This window comes from Marmota flaviventris, chromosome 15 (genome assembly GCF_047511675.1).
Source record: "Marmota flaviventris isolate mMarFla1 chromosome 15, mMarFla1.hap1, whole genome shotgun sequence".
NCBI lineage: Eukaryota > Metazoa > Chordata > Mammalia > Rodentia > Sciuridae > Marmota > Marmota flaviventris.
Genome location: NC_092512.1, coordinates 29,027,852 through 29,051,415, shown reverse-complemented (window position 1 = coordinate 29,051,415; position 23,564 = coordinate 29,027,852). Strand labels below are relative to the sequence as shown.

Sequence of the window (23,564 nt, the reverse complement as noted above, 5' to 3'; positions counted from 1 at the left end):
GTCCCAAGGCCCTAAAAAGCCTCATATCTTTATGTACAATGAGCATTGTTTCTCCAAGATCCATGGCAGTGATTTTCAACTAGACCCTGGACATGTAAACAAAGGCTGTTCTCATTTATTGGTCTAAATCCTTCATTACTAAAGATATATACAGGATAAAATCAAAAGAGATGTTAATTTTGAACAATAGCATACTCAAAGAAAATCTACAATATCAGTTCATTTTAACTATAAAACCACTTAGTAGCACACATATCTTCAGGAGTGGGGGAGTCTTAACATTCAACACTCATTCTGACTCCACTCCTAAATAAGCAATGTGTAGAGTTCTTTGTGATTTTCAAAGATTGCATGTTACCAAGAATAAAAGGCTGATAGTTTAAATCACTTTCTATAGACTCACACAGTTTTAGATAAATATAAATATCTGTATAAAATAAATACAAAATAGAGTATGCCTTTGTCCAAATAACTACTTACAACATTACAGAAAAAGTACTTCATTGGAGATATTTTGATGACAGTATCACTGGTAACTTAATATCCCTACTGTTACGCTTTCAATGAGGTGTTCCCCAAAAGCTCATTTGTAAGACGATGCAATGAAATTCAGAGGCGAAATGATTGGGTTACGGGAGCTTTAACCTAATCAGAGCATTAATCCCCTATAGGGATTAAATGGGGCAACTGTAGGCATGTAGGGTATGGCTGAAGGAGGTAGATCAATGAAGTCGTACCTTGGGGTTCATATTTTATCCATGGTTAGGGGTGCTGTCTCTCTCTGCTTCCGGGTTCCATGTCCTGAGCTGCTTTCTCCCACTACACTCTTCTGCCATGATGTACTGCCTCACCTTAAGTCCAGACCAATGGAGCCAACCATCTAGGGATTGAGACCTCTGAAACTGTGAGCCCCCAAACTTCCTTTTAAATTCTTTTAAAATAAAATATATAAACAAACTGAAGGCAAAAGCACCATTTAAGAAAAAAAATCTATATATATTTAGAATGAAAGCTGACCTTGGCAACATTTCTTTCATCTTGTTTCCATGACTTGAGATATAATTCACATACCACACAATCCACCTATTTGTCAAAAAGCCCCTAAATTATACATTTCAATCACAGGATGGTATAGTTATTGCTGTGATCAATTTTAGGAAATTTTTATCACCCCCAAAATAAACTTACCATCAGCTGCCATTATCTATTCCACTCAACCTTTAGCAAGCACTAATCTGCTTTTTTTTTTTTTTTAACAGATATAGATCCAACTTTTTATATAAATGGAATTATACTATATGTGGTGTATTGTGACTGGCTTCTTTCACTTAGCATATTGTTTTCAAGATTCACCTGTGTTGAGCATGTATCACTACTTCCTTCATTGCCAGGTAATATTCTATTGTAAGGATATATCACATTCTATTTGTTCATTTATCAATTGATAGTTATTTGGGCTTTTTATAATTTCTGATTATTATGCATAATGCCACTATGAACATTTATGTAGTTTACTTCTTTGGGGTGTATACCCAGATGTGGAATTGCTGATACCTATGGTAAAAATAGCCAATGACTTCACCATGCCTTCTTCCCCCAATTTTTATTATTGAAAATTCCTGTCAGCTCTAGTCTAGTTGACATTTTCCAAAAGCAACTGTAATATAAAATACAAGTGATTTTCTCCACACATCAATTCTAGCACTAGTGTTAAACCAAAACTTTTGAGATAGAAGATTCACTGAACTAAATGGGTTTATTGAGTTGTTACAAATGCTAGTCAGAAAGGACCAGGTCCTGGAACAAGTAGTTTACACTGACACTTGACTCACTATAGGAGAAATGGAAGGGCAATCCTTCAGACACAATTGTTGCTTCTATATTGTTTCAGATTCCAAGCAAGATGTATTGGGGTGTGGGCCTTGAGATGAGATTTAAGATTTTAACATACATTCAAGAGTGTAAAATTTTATTTGTTCTTAGCTCCCTGCTTAATAACAGATTAACCTTTGATCCTTGTAATTAAACATAGAGCATCTCAGAATTTTCCTCAGTTAGATCCCACAGATTTAGGGCTCAGTCCTACAAGACTGCTCACACTTCCAGTACCAACTGCAATGCCCAGGTTATTTTACCTCTCTGACCTATTATTGGCTATGAATCACTTCCCATAACCCCTCAAATTTGATCAATTTGCTTGAGCGGTTCACAGGACTCAGGAAACACATATAAACTAGTGAACAACTAATGTATTTAAAATATTTTAAAAAATATTTTAAAGGATATAAACAAAGCTCTAGATAGAGATACACAGGGTGAGTGAAGTCTGGAAAGGTTCCTAGTATAGGAACTTCTGTCCCCATGGAGTTGGGATGAATTACTCTCCCTACATGTAAATGTTTTTGTTTACTTTCCTGGAATCTCTCATGTGTTGGGCTATCTGAAAGCTCTCCAGATTTGTCCATGTGGGGTTTTACGGAGGCTTCATTTCACTGCCACTCATGATCCACTTGACCTTTAACACTTTTTGGAGGTTAGAGGTCGGGGTTGAAAGTCCCAATGCTCTAATTAAATCCTCTGACCATGGCTTTACCCTCACAGTGACCAGCCACCCACCCCTCATTCAACTCATGTGTAAATAAAAGATGCTTTTCATTTTGGAGATTCCAAGGATTTTAGGAGTTGTGTGCTAGGCAATGGCACAGAAGATCAACTACATATTTCCCAATCAAAATATTTTAAATATGCATTTTATTGTATGTTGTGTTGGTCAATCCACACTCAGACACTGCAGAAGTGAAAAAGGACTTTATTTGGGGAGAGGGAATCTTTTATAAATTGTAATTTGGAATACACAGATTCAGACGGCTGTGAATCAGTGCTCCAATGAAGGCAGGAAAAGTGGGAGCTAATAAGGATTTCTGTATGTTGAGAAAAAACAGTGACAGGACTGATAGAAGATAAAGAAAGTACAAACAGAATGCAAATGTCCATAAACAAGAGTACTTAGACCCCTTGGTATGCATCTTGAATTGCTATGCACAATTTAACTGTCCAGTGGTTCAGATGCCTGTGGTCAAAGGCTGAAGGAGGCCACAGTTCACATTCCAGGCAAAGGCTGAAATTGTGCACAAACCCTGCTTCTTAAATGCAATCCTGTCTCCATTTTGTGAAATCTTTCAATGTTTCTTTCCTTGAAATTTTCTTTTATTTTCAGTCGATTCCTCAATAATGCTGTTAAAATGGCTACTTTTTTTAAAAAAAGAATTTATCAGAAATTTTCTATTACCATAACCACATTGTTTCATTATATTTCTTTTTATTAATAATTTTTCTTGTAGTAAATAGCATTTCAGTGCTCATTTCCTATATCTGGGGGCAGTGACATCCATTCTTTATTTCAGAAGCTAGACCATAATTTATAATTCCATTTGTGTATTACTATCTCCACTCTTTGGCCCCAGGTACGGAGAGTATTATTTAAACATAAGCCAGTGGGTACTTTCCAAAAGCAAAATCTCTATCATGTAGTTGGCTCATAAATGGGAACCTGACCCCTTAAGAACCAATCATTCACAATGAGCTTTTGCTATGATTTCTGGGACAAAGGTTTCCTATTAGATATAAGAATGCAGGGATGTAACAACCATATTTCTCACTATAGTGAGGCAAGAACTTATTAAAATATGGAGCAAACACGTACGGAGCTAGGTGGCTGTGAGTGAAAACTGATCATTAACGTATCAATGATTAAACTCAGAGCTATTATTGAAATTTTGGCAATATAAGCCATTAATTCCTCTCTTTTGCCTAAGTTAATTTAGGTCTGTTTTTCCATTATTTGTATTAAGAGGCCTAATTTCACAGTGGGGGGGAAGATATAATAACTATACTCTCCATAATGAGACTTTATTTTAGATTTTCACATTTGAGTTTATGGATTAGGGAATATTACTTTCACTTAATAGTTAAGTAACTCCTCAAAACTGTATATTTATGAGAAGAAACTTGAAAGCAACTTCTTTGGTACCAGGGAGAAGACAAAAGTAAATTTATGTAATCTTTCAATCTAGAAACCATATTTTCTGACTTTGACATTTTCCATATACCCAAGCTACAAATCTTTTATTTTAAATTGGGGCAAAAATCAGTAATATATTTTAAACCCATTTAAATTTCTCTCTAGGAAACTGCATTCTGAGATGGGATTAAGAACATGTAAGCAATTCCCATCTTTTCCCTTCTCTTCTGTTAAGCCTGTTTTTTCTTCTTTCATTAAAATCCAATTCAGTGAAATACTTGCTCAGATTGACAAAAGATAAGTTAGGAACAGCTATTTTCTATCTTACCTCTTTTTATCTTCATTTTCTGCTTTTTAGAGTAAAGTCTTATTAAGAAAAACTCCAGATAACTAAAAACTAAAAGAAACCCAGGGAGCTGGGCACAGGTTGAGGCAGGATGATCCAAGCCAGCCTCAGCAACTTAGTAAGGCCCTGAGCCACTCAGTAAGACCCTGTCTCTAAAAACAAAACTAAAAAAGGTCTGGGGATGTGAGTCAATGGTTAAGGGCCCCTGAATTCAATCCCTGGTACCAAAACAACAACAACCACCAAAAAAAAAAAGGGGGGCGGGGGGGGGGGGGGACAAAAGAAACCTAGGGAAATAAAACTGAAAATCATGGTGAAAAAAATTAATGTACAAACAGAATTATTTTGTTTAAGCTGTGAGAATTTATTGCCCTTAGTCCTTGTTTGTAGACTACTACATTAATGGCTCTATTGAATCATACTTCCTGCTGTCTATGTCCTTATATAGTCCTCTCTGACACTGATTCTAGACTTGGCCATGTGACTTGCAAATATGAAGGGAGTACAGGCATGGTACTGCATATTGAAGCTTGCCCTCTTCAAACATTTGTTCTGTTGTGGGATGCAGCCCAGTTTAGCATACTAAAAGTTGAGAGGCCATGCAGAGCACAGCCAGTCAACTTACAGAACAGTGAAAAGTCATAAATCTTATTTTAAATCACTGGGTTTTGGGGTACTTTCTTATGCAACAATGGATAACATGGTAGTTAACCTTATCTAGGTGGCAGAGCAAAACAATTAAAAATTAAATAAAGCTATGCTTCATCTGAAAGACAACCAAGATCTCTGAGCAACTTTAGGACTATTCAACCTGCTATACTTCCTGCTTTGCATAGACTCAGATATTTAGTCCATTTAAATAAGTTTTTACAATACTCAACATTTCAACTGTTAACCTAAACATTCTACAGACGTACCAACCTAATCAATGAAAAGTACATGATATATATTTTTATTTTAAACACTGAACTACACGTTTCATTTATAAAATATGAGATTCTAGCTTGTTTTTTAAAAATAATTATACTTGCCAATACTACATTTTTTTACAGACGCCAATGTTTCTAAATCTGCAGTTTCATTCCATAGTTTTTACAGTATCATAATCTTTTAAATACATTTCTAATATCCTTTAAAATATAAAAAATCCATATGAGATATTTTTAATATATTAAAACTTAACAGGTTATGGTATAACTACCCAGTCCTTTAGTCACTGCTGAATACTTTCCCAGTACAGAGAAGTCAACATGTTGGAAAAATTAATTCTCTGTATTTACTTTTATTAAAAAGAGGTTTTTGGTAGTGAGAACAAATAATCTCTCATTTGTTGCCTGAAAGCCTAAAATAGGATCATTGGTTTCTAGGCTAGCTACTTGCTGCTTAGCAACCTGCCCTACATGCCTGCCTTCCTTTCTGTTGTAAAGCACAGTGGACATGGGAGTAGGCTGACGATAGATGAAAACTCGACGAAGGCACTCACAAAGGGCTGCATAGGAGTAATTTGGAGCACAGGCAAAAAATTTTTTGTCTCTTTTTGATGCTTGGACATAACCTGCCAAAAATATAAGACAGACAGACAGACAACAAGAACAACAACAACAAAAAAAAGTATGTTAAGCGGAAGGGAGAAAATAATGGCTTAACATTGAATATCTTATAACTTCTATTACAAATTAAAATGCCTAAGTAAAATATATACCATAAATATTCAATCATGGTTGAATTCAGAACCATTAGCAATTTACCCACAGTTTCTCCCAACCAGTGCAAAAATACAGCTTTAATTCCTAAGAAACAAAATAGGAATTCATCTTTTCAAGAACAGCACAATATAATTCCATTTAATTTCCATGAATAATTAAAACACTACAAATCTGAAAACTTTTGGCATCTTAATGTTTAAGACCTTTTTTTTCCCTAAATATTTATTTTTTAGTTGTAGTTGGACATAATCCTGTTATTTATTTTTATGTGGTGCTGAGGATCAAACCCAGGGCCTTGCACTTGCTAGGCAAGTGCTCTACCACTGAGCCACAACACCAGTCCACCAAAAGATCTTTAAATGCCAGTTTAGTATGTAGGTGGATGAATAACAAATATAGCAGAGTCGTGTTTTCTCTTATCAAATAGGAAAAATGTCTGTATAATAAATAATATCATGAAGTTACTTTAAGAGGCTGTTCATAATGCATCCCTGAAGGTACTAATTCACAATGCATTCTCCCATGATCCCTACAATGTTTGTGGTGTTTTTATACAGTAATATCAAAACTATAATAGGATGTTTTTGTATTTCAGCCCCCCAAAGCAGAACTTTGAAACTACTCAAGCTAAAAAAGACTCAAGTATCTAATAAAAAACTTAATTAGGATATCCTTGAAATTGAACAATCTTAAATCATCTTAAATCATGCACATGTTTTAATAAAAAGTATCTCTTCATATTTAAAGGACATTTATGTTTTGAAAGATAATCTAGAATTTTCAGATTGGTACATGGTTTCTAAATTTTATAACATGTGCAATAAAAAATGTAACACTAATGAAAACCAAAATCTCAACAAAAAACAATGAGCAAAGCTATGGGGCACAGGAAGATCAATACTGTTTTTGTAAGGTTTGAAGAAGGAAAAGTGAAGAGGACGTAGACTCCTATGTGAGTAGTTTAGAATTAGCTGTCCAAACTAATTTTGACAGAATTAGTAATGCAGATTATATCTCAAGAGTACATATCTAATGTACAGTTCATTTAATTTAGACTCAAGCATAGCAGATTTCCTCTATAATAGAGGGTTTGGGCATACAAATGGAGGATCTGAGCATCTGAAACATATGACAGAACTCTCCTCTTATTGAAAGAGGAGATTTTTTATAAAATAGGAATGACAGTACAGAGGCTAAAAATATATAGCTAAATCTATTAAACTTTGAATTTCAGGTCATAAAAATCTATTTGGTGTCTGAATTAACCAGTTTAGTAGCCTACGTTATTAACTACACCATAAAGGATAACTGACAAATCTCTACAGTTAGGGTTGTGCACATTTATCCATTAAAATGAATAATTTTACTTCCTTCTGTCAGTTTAAAACAACCTTTCAATAAAGTCATGGTGGCTAATTAACATAAAAAATTTCTCCTACACAATAGTTACTAATGTATTTTTACATAAAATAAATGACTGCACACTCCTATAATAAAGTGGCTTAAAAATTTTAAGTCCTAGTTTTGAAATCAGTATTTTCCCTTTTATTCTACCAAATAAATGTAATTTCTGCTTAATGCCACTTTTCTAAGTGTTTCCATTATAATGGCCACTTAAGTTCAGTGGAACATGCTATCTAATGTACATTACCTTAGAGCAATTCTATGCTACTTTTAAAGATTACTATGAAGAAACCTAAATACAAGTTCCCTTGTTCATATTATAATATTGCATAACTTAAAAGAATTAAAATAAGCAAATGACTGATTAGAATGATTCAAGTGGTTAGATAACCATTTCCATTTCTATTCTGTGTTAATCTTTCATACAAGCATAAGAACAGATTATCTCTGTTCTAATAGCATTAGCCTTCATCAACTAAAACACAAGTAATACAAGCAACCAGTCATACCACAAATTAATCTAAATGTAATTAGGATAGCTCAAATTAAAAAGAAAAAGGCAAATAAACTTAATGATAACTAATTTTTTGTGTAATGGAAAACACTGTCAAAGAGCTTGCTTTATACCTAGAGCATTGAAAGTTGCAATGTGTTCCCACATATCATCTTGTTTGCTGGAGTGTGGCTGCCAGAGTAGGGCGTCAACATCATGGCGCAAACAGAAGCAGGGCATTTCTTTAGGATCTACTACGACAGAGAAAAGGTACTGGTTGCTTCCAAGGTTTACCTAAAGTGACAAAAAAATTAATAATAATTTATTTGATAATAAATTAACAATACTGACAAAACTGAGCACTTTTGTTAGAAACTAGTCTAAACTTTTTAAAACCTAAAGACTCCTCATATGGTTCCTGAAAGAAATGTGCTACTATTACACTCTTTAAAATCTTCTCAACAAAGTCATGAAGCTGTTATTATCTTCGTTGAATAGATGAAAGAATAATCTTGGAGAGCTTAAGAAACTTGTTCTATACTACACAGAAAAATCACAATACTAGGATTCAAACTCAGGTCTGTTTACAAATTTTTTACTTGAGTGTATTGCTTAATTATGGTATTAAGTCAATAATATTTATTATGTCAATAATTGTTATTGCAATATTGATGACTAAAGGAATTGATTTTTATACAAAATTGTCAAATTGAGACTCGTAATTGGATTCGACCTTCAGGAAACTCACTCTCTTAAAGGAGACAGGCTACCACACAGAGACCACAGATAATTTCTTCTCTACCTTTGCTCCTGATAATCAGTGAATAAGTAAGGTTTACTTTCAAAATTACTACTAGCTAACTGCTCTTTTATGACAGGCTCAATGCTTCAGCTCTGCACCTTCATGCTCATTCTTTCTTGTTTACCAAGGGCTTTCACAGATGAAAAAATAATAATAATAGAAGTAAAATAAAAGTTGAAATAATATTTTCATAAAGGTATATTTATTTTCATAAGCCAAATGAGTATTAACAGTATGAAGTACATAACTGAAATGATTTCTGATCTTCCCATATTTAACTAAACAGCAATGAGAAAAGAACAAGGACCCTGAGCCATCAAGTGAAAGGTTAACCACCAAGGGAGATAAACTGGAAAATAAAACGAGGAGGATAAAGGTCTCTTTTTATGAGCCCTTTACTCTGACTGATACTCTTTTTCTTCTGTTCCCATTTACTTATATATACACTTCATTTTCTGTGATTATGTCAAAAAATTGTTTATCAACAAAGCCAGCAATTTCAGTTTGCCTCTACTTACTGCCCCTTTAACAAGGGTATTCTGACCAGACTCCTCTTGTCTTTTTTTTTTCTTGATGGATTCCTACTTATCCCCTAAGATGCAGTTCAACCATCAGTTATTCTCAGAATTCTCATAGTTATATGAGCTGCTTGAATTGAAAACTGCCAGCTGAATTTTTCTTATCCCCAGCCAGTTATTTATCATATTGCAACATGATATATATCCAGTAATCATTAGATTATTACTATGCATGTATATCATCTGTGGGCTGGATATTATTACCCAAAAATATCCACTTCTTAATTCCCTGGAACCTCTGAGTAACTTTCCCTGCATGGCAAAATGGACTTTGTAGATGTAATTAAACTTAAGATCTTGAGTGGAGAGATTACATGGATGGGTCCAATGTATTAACAAGACTTATAAGAGGAAGGGAAAAAAATCAACAGACAATTGGAGCAACAAAAGCAAAGAGATTGGAAGATACTACACTATTGGCTTGGAAGATGGATTTTGGGGCCACAAGCCAGTTAAGGCAGACAGCATCTACAAATTAGAAAAGGAAAGGAAATGAATTCTCCCCCAGATCTTCCAAAAGGAATACAGTCCTGAAAACAGATTTTAGAACTTCTGACATCTGGAATTGTAAGAGAATAAATGTGTGCTGTTTATAGACACTAAACTTGTTACAACAATAATATCAATCTAATATGACACCCATTTTACAGGACTAAGTATCTTTTTGTATGTATGGTGGAGTACTAGGGATTGAATTCAGGGTCTTGAGTAACGTAGGTAAGTGCTTTACCACTGAGTTATACCCCAGTCCTTTTTAAATTTTTATTTTGAGAGAGATTCCTGTTTGAGTTTGGCCTTAAACTTGGCCACCCTCCTGACACAGATTCCATTGCAGATGGGATTATTAAAGGTGTGTACACTGCACCCAGCTATAAGCCTAAATAATCTTGAGAACCAGAAGTCTGTCTTCTTGTCTCCATATTCTGAATGTTTTTTGAACGAAAGTTATGTAATCTTTAAGGGAAAAGGCTTATAATTAGGTTCTTAAAGAACTATTCACTGGAGGATTACTAGGGTTTAGGAGCTTGTAGACTTGTCTCTCCTACCCTGCCCCTCAGTACTGGGGATTGGACCCAGGGGAGATCTACCGCAATTACATTCCCAATCCTTTTTATATTTTTGAGACAGTGTCTTGCTAAATTGCCAAGGTTGGCCTTGAACTTGTGATCCTCCTGGTTAAGTCCCCTGAGCCCTGAGATTACAGGTTCCTGGCTAGAAGCTTCAGACTTAACCAAGTACATAGTTTTGTGTGCTTTTTGGTTCTCACCTCCAGAAATCTTACATTTTTCAATCTTTCCTCTTGGCTTTCCAAAGTTTAAAGACAAATATACAAACTTGAATGACATTTTGAAAATTTCTCAAAACCTGGCTCCAATATGCCCTTCCAATATTGGCTCCTACTACTCTTCTCAAAACAGGCAGCACAACTGGATCACAATTTACAAACTGTTTCTCCTACTTTCCCCTTTGTTTGTTCGTGTTTTTTCTACTTGTGGTATGTTATGCCCATTGTCCCATGCCATATACGAATGGCATTGTTTCCTCTAAAAAGGCTTTCCCATGTTAATACAAAGAAAGAACATATCATAACTATTCATACCTTTCTAGTTGAACTTATCATATATTCTTTGAGGGTGTTAACTATATCCTTGGATAGTCATAGTTAAGCCCTGATTTATTTTATTATAAATTCAGTAATAACAGTACTTCTTGCATAATTGTTATAAGCAAACAACGTATTTCAAACCCTTGGATAATGGTCAGCACTAAAACATTATTAAATATTGTTGTTCATTATACCATTCTACCCTTCTATTCATTCTGCTTTGTATAGTACAGGCATTCCAAATTAAACAAACGAGATAGATAAGTAACAGTAATAAGGAAAACAAAGCAACTTTGGAACAACTCATGTAGCATTTATTTTATGCCTAGACTTGTGGGAATAGCTATGAAAAACAGTATTAACATATATTTTCTTTGTTCTAATCCCAAAATATTTACTTTAGAAATAATTTCTAAATGCTTACACCATTTCAAAAATATAGAATTCACTGTTCTGCCTATAATTTTTTGTCATATAAGTTCTCTTTTTTTAGTAGTTTCAAACATATACTCACTGCTTTCAATTTAAATCTTAAGATAATGCACTTTTTCATATAAGATTTTGATTCTTTATACACCCAGTTTCTGACAATTTTAAAAACAAAGTAAACAAAATAGTCAATTTATAATGGTAATACAGCCTATAATAATTGAGACACAACACTCCCATTTAAAAATTAGGTAACTAAACAAAATAAAGGTATTGTCCATCTACAACTAAAAAAATATTTTAAAAAATGTGATATAAAAGAACTGATGGACTTTTTTCTTTTTGTATATAATGAGATTGTGATATTCATTTTACTTAACAAATAAACCTTATCCTCCTCAGTCTTCATTTTAAAACCAAGTATTCCACACTGCTAAACTAAAAAGGTTCCACTGAAGTTATTTGATGCTTCTTAGGTTAGTCAGCTGCCACACTGGAAAGCAAGATTGCACTTCCATCCAAAGGTTCCGATAAAGGAACCGCATATCAACACTGCTTTTAGGATAACAACTAAACAGTGTTTGGTTTCACTTTTCTCATAATGGTACTGGAATCTCTTGATAATTTAGGCTTTCATGCGTTTTTCTTCACTCACTGCAATAACTGGGATCTCCAGAATGATGTTTAACAGGAGTAGTTGGAGCAGACATCTTGGCCTGTTCCCAATCTTAACAGAAAGCACTTAGTCTTTTACTATGAAGTATAATGATCAATTCTAGGGTTTTAGGGGCAGTTACCTTTAATACCTAGTTTGCTGAGCATTTTTATCATAAACTGGTGCTAAATTTTGTCAAATTCTTTTTCCGCGTCTACTAGCAAGAGCACTTTTTTTTTTTTAGTTTGCTGATATGGTGAATTATATTGATATTCAGATAATGAGTTAGCCCTAAATTCCTCTTCATGACCACACAACTTGGTCATGAATATTATTCTTTTTACTTATTGCTAGATTTACTAGCATTTTGTTTAGGGTTTTTTGTTTATATTAATTAAAGTTATTCCTTCCTTCCTTCCTTTCCATTCTTTTTTCTTCTTCTAATGCCTTTATCTGGCATCAGGGTAATGCTTCATGAAATAAACTAAGAAGAGTTTCTTTTATTTTATGGAAGTTTATACAAAATTTATACTGTGTCTTCCTTTGAGAGAATACACCAGTGAAGACATCTGAGCCTGGAGATTTCTTTTAATTTAATCTCTAACAGACACATGAATATTAAAGTTATCTATTTTATTCTTAAATGAAATTTCAAGAAATTTGTTTCACATAAATTGTCAAATATAATGAAATATAGTTTGTTTATAATATTCCATTTATTATCTATACTGATATCACCATTCTTTATTGCTGACATTGGTAGTTTGTGTCTTTTTTCTTGATCAGTCTGGCTAGAGATTTAACAATCATAAATCTTTTCATAAGACCAGGTTTCAGTTTCATCAGTTTTCTCCATTATTTTCAGTTTTCAATTTCTCTGGATATCTTTATAGTTGAAGACAATTCTTCAGACTCCTTCTTCCTGCTTGGTTTATATTTAGTTTGTTCTTTCTCTGTTTCTTCAGGTGGAAGCTTAAACCATTAAACTAAGACATTTTTCTAATATAACATGTCATGCTACAAATTTCCTTCTAAGCTCTACTTTGCATCCCACATATACAATATTTTGTTTTCATTCAATACAAAATACTGAGTTCCATTATAGCAGATAGATTACTGATAAACGTGTTTATTTTCCCAGTACTTGTGAATTGTTCAGATTTTTATTATTTATTTCTAATTTGTTATGGTCAACAACATTTTGCTTAAAATTACTGTTGTTTTAAAACTTGTTACTTTTTTTTACATTTTTAAAATAATGGGCCAGAATATGGTCTATTTTGGTGAATGTTCCATTGATAACACCCTACAGCTATTGGATTTCTTTTTCTTTTAACCCCCACCCCCACTTAGGCTATTAAAAATTATAAGAACTTAAACCAATCTCCAAGGTCACTGATTTTTCTTTCTTTTTTTTTTTTTTTTTTTTTGTTCCATGCATACTGTGCTAGTTAGCTTTTCTTTGCCGTGACTAAAATACCTGACAAGAACAAATTAGAGAAAGAAAATTTATTTTGAGCACTTGGTTTCAGAAGTTCAATAAACAGCAAACAAACTCAATTGCTCTGGGCCTGAGGTTAGGCAGAACATGATGGTGGAAGGGAATGGCAGAGAAAAAATGCTCAGCTCATGGCAGTTGGGAAGCAGAGAGAGAAATAAATACCATGGACTCAAGGAGCCAGGGACAAGATATAATCCCCAACAGCATTCCCTTAATGTCTTTCTTTCTCCAACTATGCTCAATGTGCCTACAGTTACCAACTAGTAGTCCATTCAAATTATTTACCAGTCAAATGGATTAATCCACTGATGAAGTTACAGTTCTCATCCTTGATTAAAAGGTGTACCTCTGAACCTTTCTGCATTGTAGATCATGCTTTCAAAACATGAGGTTTTCCAAAGAGATTAAAGATCTAAAAAATAAAAGATGTGTTGAGATAACTGAAAAGCTTGTTGGAAGCATTCTTCTTTGATTGCTAGTTTGTTTTAAATTCCTTGCATTTTTCATCAGTCTTTTGCAATTTACTTCTCTGCTAAAATTTGGCATTTGTTACCCTTGCACTATTCATTTAACATATTAAATACTGTTTAAACTGCCTGATGACCAAAACATGGGTCATCTGAATTTAGTTATACTGTTTCCTTTGTTATTGACAATGGGATGTTTTTACTTCTTTGTGGGTACCTTTTACTTTTACTTTTTATTTTTCTGTGTGTACTAGGGATTTAACCCAGGGTGCCCTACTACTAAGCTACAACTCTAGCCCTTTTCATTTATTTATTTTAAGACAAGGTCTCACTAAATTTGCTCAGGCAGGCTTTTGCTCTCCTCCTGTCTCGGCCTTCTGAGTAGTTGGGATTATAGCTATGTGCCATCATGCCTGGCTGTGTGTCTTATAATTTTGATTAAATACTGGAATTCATATAAAATAGCAGAGAATGTGGTACACAGTACTTATGCTTGAGAAAGAACACACTTCTACTAGGCCATTAGTGTAGGAGATTATGTGCTTCACTGGGAGATTGAGACAGGACTGATCTGAATTTGGGTTTTGTTGATGATAGGGTTAGCTTCAGGGCATCACTAGCTTCAAATTCCTTCAGTGTCCCCTTGTGCTTTGGGGGAAACCGAGTTGCTGGAGAATGTTTCTCAATGGTACTATTCCACTCCCAGTGTTAGGCATTCTCTGTGCACTGAGTCTCTATGCTCTTGCTCTTTTTTTTTGATGGCAGACTGCCATTACCTATTACTTGGTGCTTTCTAGTCTAATGACAGAAGAGGATCAGAGAGTTGAAGATAGGATACTCTGTATTTTCTGCTTTAGTTTCAGTATCTATGGCCTCAGTTTCATGGCCGGAGCATTTCCAGTGATGCTCACTTTCCAAAGGAGTAGGAAACTTCTACTACTCTGGATGATTTTTCTGATCTCTTCCCCAACATGGATACGGTGGTGTTTTTCTTCTTTATCGTTTCCGTAAGCTACAAAGAATCTTCTGAGACAATGGTGTGCTAAGATTTGGTGCACTTCCTTCAGCAGTGTAGGCTTTTATTACACAAGAAAAATAATCCAGTCAGGACTACAAACATTTTCCACCATATAAGATATTACCCTCCTCCAATTCTATACCAGTTTTTCTCTAGTCTCCTGCTCTTTTACCAGTCTTTCTCATTAGTACCTGGTAAAGGTCCATAAAGAACAACTTGCAACTGTATGAAAATACCCTTATGTCTGTGCATACAAGGGTTCCATACTTTGTTGTTTCCTACTACTTTAGGCCTTTAGCAATTTGTTGGATGAATCCCCATACCCACTTACATGACAGTCTCATCTTCCTCCTATTATCAGGTGAACTGGTGTTCCTGCTTGCAGGTACCACCAAGGAGAGATGGGATAGGAACACCAGTTCACCTGATAATAGGAGGAAGATGAGACTGTCATGTAATGTAACCTTAACTCGCTAACAAAAAAATTTTAAGTTATGATTATTTAGATAATCTAATCTTCTCTTGTTACAGTGGAATGGACAACTTTTCCAACTTTTAATATCTTAGACAAAAAAAGCCAGAATTCCCTTGATCAGTATTGGTAAACTTGCCTAAAAAATTAAAGACTTATAATCAACAAACTAGTGATAGCTCAGTATCTACAAGATGTTCCATTTGCAAAGCAGGCAAATTATGTACTGTAGGATTCCACTCTCCTGGCTTCCATAACAGAATCAAAGGTAGTTTCACTTTGGGGTTAGATGCCTATCTTTTATCCATTAATATATGAAAATGATCAAAATGTTGTTGGCAAACAAGTACTTCACATACTGGATAATAGCTGGTCAAAACAATGAAGTCTTCTTGGGGAAGTCCACATGCAAAAGTAATTCAAACTAAGAAGAAGGTAAAAGACAACTAACTAGGAGGACGACACAGTAAGCAGAAACCATGACTTGTAGAAAGTGAGGGAGTGATTAATAAAAGAATGTTTAGCAGAAGCAAATAAAGAAGGTGACAATGTGATCAAAATGGTAAAGTGCTAAGGTAGAGAGCAGGGGACACTTGATTTCCAAGAGACAAGTAGACTGTCTAATCATTTGAACTATGTGTTATTTTTCAAAGAGTGTTCCATTATTGTTAAAGTGCAGTGATCCCCAGAGTGGCCTTTAGCTCTCCAGATCTGAAGAGATAGTTTCGATTGTTCTTTAAAGACCCCACATATGCTCATACCCATCATCTGATACAAAAAGGATTTCTCTGTTCCCTGAAACTTAGAAAAGCTTAGATTACTGAATTTTCTCCTAAGGAAAACCAAATCAGAATAAAGGTTACAAAGTAACTAAAATAACTAGTTTTGCTAAGCCAATGGAAATTAAGTGTGGTAATTAAAAAGCACGATTATAAGTATATTTTGTATGATCCTATAACGACAGAAAATATGCATATTAGAAAAACAAAGAAAATGTTTGAAGAACAAAGATACTGTGTTAAATTTTAAGTGGACAAAACAGAAGTAAGACAATTACCCATTATCTAGCATGGGAAATTACACAAAATAATTAAGAACAAGATGTTCTAAAAGTTTTTGAGTCAAGAACAGGTGACATATGGGGTAGGGATGTAGCTCTGCTTTTCTGAGTATGTGTGAGGTGCTGGCTTTTAATCCCCAGTACCACCATGACAAAATAACAGGTACCACAAATCCCACTGTTCACTAGAGAACTATAAATTCTGTTTGTTAACAAAAATCCACTGGGTTTACAACTTGATAGATGAGCAAAATGGAATAGTAAATAATAAAAAGGATGGCTACTTTGGGCAAACAGTGTCAGAGATAAGTAGTAATATCCAGTAGCTTATTAGTAGTGCCAAGAATAAAAACAAACCAAGTACCACCAGCAAAGGAGTTTTTAAAATGGAGTAGGTTACAAGGGCAAAGAATTCCCCTTACTTCAAATGCCTCTAAAGGTATTACTATAGAAATACACAGCATGCTAACGGGTTCATACTGATGATAATACTCAAGAATCATAAAATGTTACTTTCTCTTCAGAATGCTCTACATAAATATTGGGTAAAAATTTTTTTAAAAAATTCCAAGTGGGGAAGAAGGAATTTAAATGTAGTTTTGGTATTTAAATGGAAAAAGTTAACTATTTCAAAAATTCATGTGTTGTCAATGCCAAATAAATACTGCATTGCTTAAAAAGAAAAGCAACTTTTAAGTTCATAAGACCTTTCGACAATAAAAAATATAATTTCTTATTTATTCTATTTCCATGTTTATTGTAGAAAAGGTCATATTTATCTTTGAAATACCAATGAAGACTACAATTAGAGTAAATATTCTCTAGAGAAAATTTGGAACATGCATTTCAAGTAGTCACTTGATTGTTTCTTAATTCTCTTTGTGGAACACCTAGTAATTAAAGACTTCTGAAGATTAAATGTCAAAGTGAAGACATTTAAACAACCTTTAATCACAGCTACTACAAAATTACACTGAAAAATAATATTAAGAAAAAGGTTTTATCTATTCAGAAGTAAAGTACTTCTTGAAATTCCAACAAGATTGAAAGTTTTAATTCCAAATTCATACTCTACACATAGGATGTATTGTTAATATTATTAATTCCGTACTGAGTATGTATGAAGTATTGAGCAGATCGGTATTTGCTACCGTATTTAAGCTTCACTACCCGAGAATTAGGACTATGATCTCATTCTATAGTAGAAGAAATTTAATATCAAGAAATTGAGAGGTTTGAGGTTTAAGTTAAGCTAGTAAGTAGTGGCTATAATTTAAACTCATATGTGCTTCCAAATCCACGTTCATCACTGTGTTCCTGAAAACCACTTTAGATAACTATTAAGCAACCATCAGTGTGTATCCCTGATTAGGGACTACTTCAGATATGGTAATCCACATACTATAAAATGTTTGTATTCTAGTTTTGACACTTAACTTGTATAGAAAAGTTATTCATGCATTTTGGGTCCAAAATTAATGTCTAAGGTTTTTTTGAGCACTCAAAAGATGGCAGAAAAAAGGAGGCTACTTTCCAAGCTGCTCCATGGCATGAGACCAAGAAAAGATAAACAGCTTTTCACATCTAGAGGTAAACCAATCTAGATATAAGCTGATTTTTCAACCCAGACTTTATAAGCTAGGTTTACCAAGCACTGAAAGAAAATGAATGCCAACTAAGAATACTGTACCCAGCAAAATTAAGCTTCAGAGCTGAGGATGAAATAAATACCTTCCACGATAAATAAAAATTAAAACAATTCGGGACTGGGGTGGTGGCTCAGTGGTAGCACGCTCGTCTAGCATTCATGAGGCACTGGGTTTGATCCTCAGCACCACATAAATGTAAAAAAATAAACATATTGCGTCCAGGCGGCTAGAGTCTGCAGCGCGCGCTGGGAAACGAGGAGATAGCGACGCAGGGATACAGCGCTGCAGTTTCTGCCAGCCGTGCAAGCACCGTACTCGGTGCTGAATTCTGGGTTCGAGACGGGGGAAGGAAGCAGTCCATTTCGGTTCTCCACACCGGTCAGACCACAGAGGAGGCCAGCGGCCACCATCTTGGAGAGCTGACGTCACCATCCCAGTTTTCGACTGACCGCAGCTCATTCAGCCATAGAACAGGTAATTTCAGGCTGCCATTCGCCTGCGGCTTGCAGACAGATTACTCAGGATCAGTGCATGAGTGCTTCTTAGAGCCTGCTCTTATCAGAGCATACACTGAGCACGGAGTGGCCGAGTTCCGGCTCCCGGAACTGCCCTGGCCCAGGGCTAAGGAGCCCGCGGAAACTGCTTCTTGGAGCCTGCTCTTATCAGAGCATACACCAAGCACGGAGCGGCCTAGTTCTGGCTCCCGGAACTGCCCTGGCCCAGGGCTAAGGAGCCCGTGGAAACTGCTTCTTGGAGTCTGCTCTTATCAGAGCATACACCGAGCACGGAGCAGCCGAGTTCCGGCTCCCGGAACTGCTCTGGCCCAGGGCTAAGGAGCCCGCAGAAACTGCTTCTCGGTCCGGGTCCTGCTGAGAGCCGGTCAGGACTCACCCGTTGCTTTGGTTACCCGGCAAAGGGAACGAAATGCTGCCATTCGCATAGGATACCAACATGGCAGAGATCTGATGTCATCAGAAAGCGGCGGACGAGAGAACTTCATCAATACCAGTGGCGACAGAAACAGTTGGTCTCCTGGTAGGGAGGGTGAAGCACAGACACCCGAGTCTCTCTCGATTTGTCATCGAGCCAGAGGGGAGGAGCCGGGCCGCCGCCCGTGCCCGGAGCAGGCCCAGCGGCTCCCGGGCGTGGTGATCGGGTGACCCCAATTGGAGAGGGGGCGGAGCGGAGCCGCCACCCGCGCCCGCAAGGTGGGCAGACCCGCGACCCAGTGGTACACAGGCGTGGTAGGAGGGGCAGGGCCGAGCCGCCGCCCGCGCCTGCAAGGTAAGCAGACCTGTGACAGACTGGCGGGTCAGGCCCAGTGGCCTGCCAGCGTGGTACACAAGTCACCCCAACTGGAGTAGGGGCAGAGCAGAGCCTTCGCCCGCGCCCGGATCAGGCCCCGCCGGTGTGGTGGTCACGTGACCCCAATTGGAGTGGGGGCGGAGCGGAACCGCCACCCGTGCCCGCAGGGTGAGCAGACCTGCGACCAACCTGCAGATCAGGCCAAGCGGTCCGCAGGCGTGGTAGGAGGGGCAGGGCAGAGCCGCCGCCCGCGCCTGCAAGGTAAGCAGACCTGCGACAGACCAGCGGATCAGGCCCAGGAGCCTGCCGGCGTGGTACACACGTCACCCCAATTGGAGTAGGGGCAGAGCACAGTCGCCGCCCGTGCCAGGAACAGGCCCAGCGACCTGCCGGCGTGGTAGTCACGACACCCCAATTGGAGTAGGGGCAGAGCAGAGCCGCCCCCCGTGCCCGAAAGGTGGGCAGACCTGCGACCGACCAGCGGGACAGGCCCAGTGGCCTGCCGGTGCGACAGAAATGTCACCCCATTTGGAGTAGGGGCAGAGCAGAGCCGCCGCCCGCGCCTGCAAGGTAGGCAGACCGCCGCCCGACCCTGCAAGGGAGACTTTTCAACTATACAAGAGCAATATAAATAAATAGGAGAAAAAAACATTTCAAAAACACAACAGTTTCACCAAGCAGAAAGAAACGCAAGCAGTATGAAAAAACAAGGAAAGAAAGGACCACAAGCAATGCAGGTCAACGCAACTTTAGAAGAGGTAACAGCTGCAGCAGATGGAATGTCAGATAAAGAATTCAGGATATACATGCTTCAGATGATCTGGAGTATCAAGGAAGACATTAGACAGCAATATCAGACAATGAAAGATCACTTCGACAATGAACTACACAAACAAATCCAGGAAGCAAAGGATCAACTATACAGGGAGATAGAGGTTATAAAAAACAAACAAACAGAAATCCTAGAAATGCAGGAAGCAATAAACCAACTTAAAAACTCAATGGAGAATACTACCAGCAGAGTAGAACACTTAGAAGATAGAACATCAGACAATGAAGACAAAGTATTTCAACTTGAAAAGAACATAGACAGCTCAGCAAGACTGTTAAGAAACCATGAGCCAGAACATCCAAGAAATATGGGATAACATTAAGAGACCAAACTTAAGAGTCATTGGGATACAGGAAGGTACAGAGCTCCAAACCAAAGGAATGAGAAGTCTATTCAATGAAATAATACAAGAAAACTTCCCAGACTTGAAGAATGAGACAGAATCCCAAATTCTAGAAGCCTACAGGACGCCGAATGTGCAAAATCATAAGAGATCCACACCTAGACACATTATAATGAACATGCCCAACATACAGAATAAGGAGAGAATTTTAAAAGCTACAAGAGAAAGGAAGCAGATTACATTTAGGGGTAAGCCAATCAGGATAACAGCTGATCTTTCAACACAGACTCTGAAAGCTAGAAGATCCTGGAATAACATATTTCAAACACTGAAAGAAAATGGGTTCCAACCAAGAATTGTGTATCCAGCAAAATTAAGATTCAGGATGGAAGATGAAATTAAAACCTTCCACGATAAACAAAAGTTTAAAGAATTCGAAGCTAGAAAACCATCTCTTCAAAACATTACAGGAAGAGGAAATGGAAAATAACAATGAAAACCAACAGTGGGAGGTAGGACAGTAAAGGGGGGGAAAATAATCAAAGAGGAAAACAAACCATGTTTAGTAACATAAATAAACAAATATGGCTGGAAGAACAACCCATATCTCAATAATAACCCTAAATGTTAATGGCTTAAACTCACCAATTAAGAGACACAGGCTAGTAGAATGGATCACAAAACAAGACCCAACAATATGCTGCCTACAGGAGACGCATTTGATAGGAAAAGACATACATAGGCTGAAGGTGAAAGGTTGGGAAAAATCATATCACTCATATGGACATCGGAAACAAGCAGGAGTGTCCATACTCATATCAAATAAAATAGATTTCAAGCCAAAGTTAATCAAAAGGGATAAAGAGGGACACTACATACTGCTTAAGGGAATCATACACCAACAAGACATAACAATCATAAATATTTATGCCCCAAACAATGGTGCAGCTATGTTCGTCAAACAAACTCTTCTCAAGTTCAAGACTCTAATAGACCACCATACCATAATCATGGGAGACTTCAACACACCTCTCTCGCCACTGGACAGATCTTCCAAACAAAAGTTGAATAAGGAAACTATAGAACTCAATAACACAATTAATAACCTAGACTTAATTGACATATATAGAGTATACCACTCAACATCAAGCAATTATACTTTTTTCTCAGCAGCACATGGATCCTTCTCAAAAATAGATCATATATTATGTCACAGGGCAACTCTTAGACAATATAAAGGAGTAGAGATAATACCATGCATCTTATCTGATCATAATGGAATGAAACTGAAAATCAACAATAAAAGAAGGAAGGAAAAAGCATACATCACTTGGAGAATGAACAATAGGTTACTGAATGATCAATGGGTTATAGAAGACATCAAGGAGGAAATTAAAAAATTCTTAGAGATAAATAAAAACACAGACACAACATATCGGAATCTATGGGACACATTGAAAGCAGTTCTAAGAGGAAAATTCATTGCTTGGAGTTCATTCCTTAAAAAAAGAAAAAACCAACAAATAAATGATCTCATACTTCATCTCAAAATCCTAGAAAAAGAAGAGCAAAACAACAGCAAAAGAAGTAGAAGGCAAGAAATAATTAAAATCAGAGCTGAAATCAATGAAATCGAAACAAAAGAAACAATTGAAAAAATTGACAAAACTAAAAGTTGGTTCTTTGAAAAAATAAACAAAATCGACAGACCCTTAGCCATGCTAGCGAAGAGAAGAAGAGAGAGAACTCAAATTACTAGCATACGGGATGAAAAAGGCAATATCACAACAGACACTTCAGAAATACAGAAGATAATCAGAAATTATTTTGAATCCTTATACTCCAATAAATTAGAAGATAGTGAAGGCATAGATAAATTTCTTAAGTCATATGATCTGCCCAGATTGAGTCAGGAGGATATAGACAACCTAAACAGACCAATATCAATTGAGGAAATAGAAGAAACCATCAAAAGACTACCAACTAAGAAAAGCCCAGGACCGGATGGGTATACAGCAGAGTTTTACAAAACCTTTAAAGAGGAACTAATACCAATACTTTTCAAGCTACTTCGGGAAATAGAAAAAGAGGGAGAACTTCCAAATTCATTCTACGAGGCCAACATCACCCTGATACCTAAACCAGACAAAGACACTTCAAAGAAAGAAAACTACAGACCAATATCTCTAATGAACCTAGATGCAAAAATCCTCAATAAAATTCTGGCCACTCGGATACAAAAACATATCAAAAAAATTGTGCACCATGATCAAGTAGGATTCATCCCTGGGATGCAAGGCTGGTTCAATATACGGAAATCAATAAATGTTATTCACCACATCAATAGACTTAAAAATAAGAACCATATGATCATCTCGATAGATGCGGAAAAAGCATTCGACAAAGTACAGCATCCCTTTATGTTCAAATCTCTAGAAAAACTAGGGATAACAGGAACATACCTCAATATTGTAAAAGCAATCTATGCTAAGCCTCAGGCTAGCATCATTCTGAATGGAGAAAAATTGAAGGCATTCCCTCTAAAATCTGGAACAAGACAGGGATGCCCTCTCTCACCACTTCTGTTCAACATAGTTCTCGAAACACTGGCCAGAGCAATTAGACAGACGAAAGAAATTAAAGGCATAAAAATAGGAAAAGAAGAACTTAATTTATCACTATTTGCAGTTGACATGATTCTATACCTAGCAGACCCAAAAGGGTCTACAAAGAAACTATTAGAGCTAATAAATGAATTCAGCAAAGTGGCAGGATATAAAATCAACACGCATAAATCAAAGGCATTCCTGTATATCAGCGACAAATCCTCTGAAATGGAAATGAGGACAACCACTCCATTCAAAATATCTTCAAAAA

The 23,564-nt window shown here is 36.5% G+C and overlaps 1 protein-coding gene across 2 annotated transcripts in view; it reads right to left on the bottom strand.

Annotated features, from left to right (window-relative positions):
- Positions 1-2,793: 2,793 nt before the first annotated feature.
- Nudcd1 (NudC domain containing 1) overlaps positions 2,794-23,564 on the bottom strand; it is a 70,035-nt gene continuing 49,264 nt past the window's right edge. For both annotated transcript variants that reach the window (XM_027949310.3, XM_027949316.3), the window contains exons 9-10: positions 8,105-8,264; positions 2,794-5,922 (exon numbers count right to left, since the gene is read on the bottom strand). In XM_027949310.3, coding sequence (XP_027805111.1) covers positions 5,630-5,922; positions 8,105-8,264 — 453 coding nt within the window. In that variant the 3' untranslated portion in view covers positions 2,794-5,629. The remainder of the gene's footprint in view (positions 5,923-8,104; positions 8,265-23,564) is intronic.